Consider the following 2739-nt stretch of genomic DNA (forward strand, 5'->3'; position numbering starts at 1 on the left):
TATTTTCCTATGAAATATGGAGGATAGGAACCAATCCTATATAGGATTAGAAATCCATCCCTATGAAGGGCTCTTAAGAAAAAAAATCCAATAGAAATCCTATCCTTTAGAATTTTTATGAAATTCCTCCAAATCAAAGGAGGCCTAAGTTTGTTTACTGGACTGCCTTTTTTTTTTTCTGTTGATGATGTATCGATTCTACTGTCTGTATTCTGCTCACACTCTTGTCATTTAAGTCGGTTATTTTTGGGGACGGTTCAGTTCATCCATTTTTCAGCTAGTTTTGGTGTGGTCGATGGTTCGTGTCCTCGTGATTTAATGCTGGCATGATTCGCATGAAACGTGGTACTCAATCGCTTGGCTGCATGCAAAATCCCCAAGTTAATGCGGGAGAGTGTGTGAGTCAAGTCCCCGGTTGAATATAGGAGGCACCGCTGCCTACCGAGCTCCCCCCAGAACCCAGTGAGCTGCGGCGGGCGGCGGCCAGGCCAACCCTATCCCTCCGTCCCGGTTCCGACTTGCCGGCCGCCGGCCATGGAGAAGGAGGGGGCCGCGGGTACCCATGGGACCGCAGCGAAGCGAGCACGGAGTGTCAACTCCGGCGTGACCGCCGCGGCCGATTTCATCAGCAGGCTCCCCGACGCCATCCTCGGCACCATCATCTCCCTCCTCCCCACCAAAGACGGCGGCCGCACGCCGGTCCTCTCTCACCGGTGGCGCCACCTCTGGCGCTCCGCGCCTCTCAACCTCGAGGTCAGCACCCTATCCCCCGGCGTCCCCACCTCCTCCCGCGTCCCACCCTCCGCCGTCTCCGACATAATCTCCAAGCACCCTGGCCCCGCCCGCCGATTCTACTTCCTCTGCCGCGGCGCCGGCGAGGGCGGTCTCCACGCCCAGGCGGCGAGCTGGCTTCACTCCCCGGCCCTCGCCCACCTCCAGGAGCTCGATATCAGCGACGCCAACCCCCCGCTGCTGGGATCAGTGCTCCGCTCTGCGTCCACCATCCTGGTTGCCAAGATCGACCATTGCGATTTCCCCTTCGAGATCGTGCCGCCCATGAATTTCCCCAATCTCAACAAGCTCACCCTGTTTAACATTTCCATCTCAGAGGAGGTCTTCCACAGACTGCTCTCCGGCTGCCATGCCTTGGAAAGCTTATACATGGCCGATTTTCGTGCTCCGGGTCGCCTCCGTGTGATCTCGCCGACTATTAGGAGCATCATCTTCCGTCATAGCTCTAGTAAAAAAGTGGAACTGGTCATCGAGGATGCTCCTCGTCTTCTAAGGTTACTATTAACTGATTGTAACCGAGATGATTGCGTCACTGTCAGGGTAATTAGGGCGCCTAATCTGGAGATATTGGGCCCTTTCTTAGTGGTCGTCTCAAAGCTCCTACTCTTCAAGGTAGCAGCAGCTAGCGTCAACTTCTAATGTTGCATTCGGCATTCCTACATGTAGATAAATATACTTTATATGTTCATTGTTTGTTTTCTTCAGGGAATAAGCTCAGTCAGCTCCACAAACTCGATGCGCACTGTGAAGGTTTTTGCTCTCAGGTCTTCTGGAGATAAACTGGATGCAGTTCTTAACATCCTCAAGTGGTTCTCCTGTTTGGAAAAGCTCTATGTCACTGTGAGTACTCATTTCTCTCATTTGTTTGACCTATGATGTTATCTAGTTAGCGACAGTTTTAAGTTTTAACATATGCCTCCCTTCCCATTTCGCAGTTTCGTCGATGCAGGGATAAACGAATTGAGCCTCCGTATGACCCACTACATCCAATTGAATGCCTTGAGACCCATCTGAAAAAAGTAGTGTTCAAATCATTCTTGGGCTATGGGAAACAGCTTGAATTTGCGAGGTTCTTTGTATTGAATGCAAAGGTGCTAGACATAATTGAATTTGAAGTATATAATGAGTACAGCAGTGAAACGGCGGCTTATCAGCGTATGCTGCTACAAGTGGAAAACAGAGCTTCCCGAGATGCTCGGTTTGATTTCAGGATTAGCCCTACTAAATATGGACTGATTGACATGTGTTGAGTTCCTTGTAAAGGAGCATATCCACGATTTTGTCAGTGGCAAACCCCTTCGAAAAGCCATAGTCTGGGTTGATGCGTGAAGATTGCACTGTCTTGTGCTCATTTTGTAGATGGGGTTGATGCCTGAAGATTGCCTTGTCTTCCTTCACATAAGTCTGCTCTATTTCTAGTCTAATAAAGTTCCTCTGTAATAGTTCCAGTAACTTATGAAGTTACCCCTGTTAAAACTGGAAAAGATGTTCCTGAATGCAAAAATAGTGCAATGTGGAAATTCTCCGTGGGGAGGGGGTGAGAAATATTACTGCTGAAAGTTGTAACAGGACGGAGCAGGCAGGTGGTAACCCCGTCCACCGAACCTACTCCTATGGTTTACCATATGCAATTGTGGCTTGTTCTGCCTAAGCTGGGCTAGAACCACAAGCTTCTGTGGGAAGCTCAATTGTCTTTTCAGTTATACTCATGCGCGAGATGTTTAATTGCTGATTTGATCTTTTGCGTACATATCACATTTGTTTGATATTTGCAAAAGGTCAACCTGTAGGCTAGGCCCCTATGCTTTTCTAGCTAGGATGAGAGGTTTCTGAAAATTTCAAGGTATGCGATCAGCTTAAAGTTTTTCTGATGGTTGATTTTTAAAAATGTGTTGAGTTTTACTGAAATGAAATTGAGTAGCATCTTGTGTTGAACAAATTTTAGCA

At 48.3% G+C, this 2739-nt stretch overlaps 1 protein-coding gene across 1 annotated transcript; it reads left to right on the plus strand.

Moving 5' to 3' along the window:
* Positions 1–415: 415 nt before the first annotated feature.
* LOC125515928 (F-box/LRR-repeat protein At3g03360-like) lies at positions 416–2353 on the plus strand. Its single transcript, XM_048681411.1, has 3 exons — positions 416–1404; positions 1498–1632; positions 1728–2353. Exons 1-3 carry the CDS (start codon positions 535–537, stop codon positions 2040–2042), a joined length of 1320 nt encoding a protein of 439 aa, XP_048537368.1. The 5' UTR covers positions 416–534; the 3' UTR covers positions 2043–2353.
* Positions 2354–2739: the final 386 nt, after the last annotated feature.

The sequence above is a fragment of the Triticum urartu genome, chromosome 6 (assembly GCF_003073215.2).
Source record: "Triticum urartu cultivar G1812 chromosome 6, Tu2.1, whole genome shotgun sequence".
NCBI lineage: Eukaryota > Viridiplantae > Streptophyta > Magnoliopsida > Poales > Poaceae > Triticum > Triticum urartu.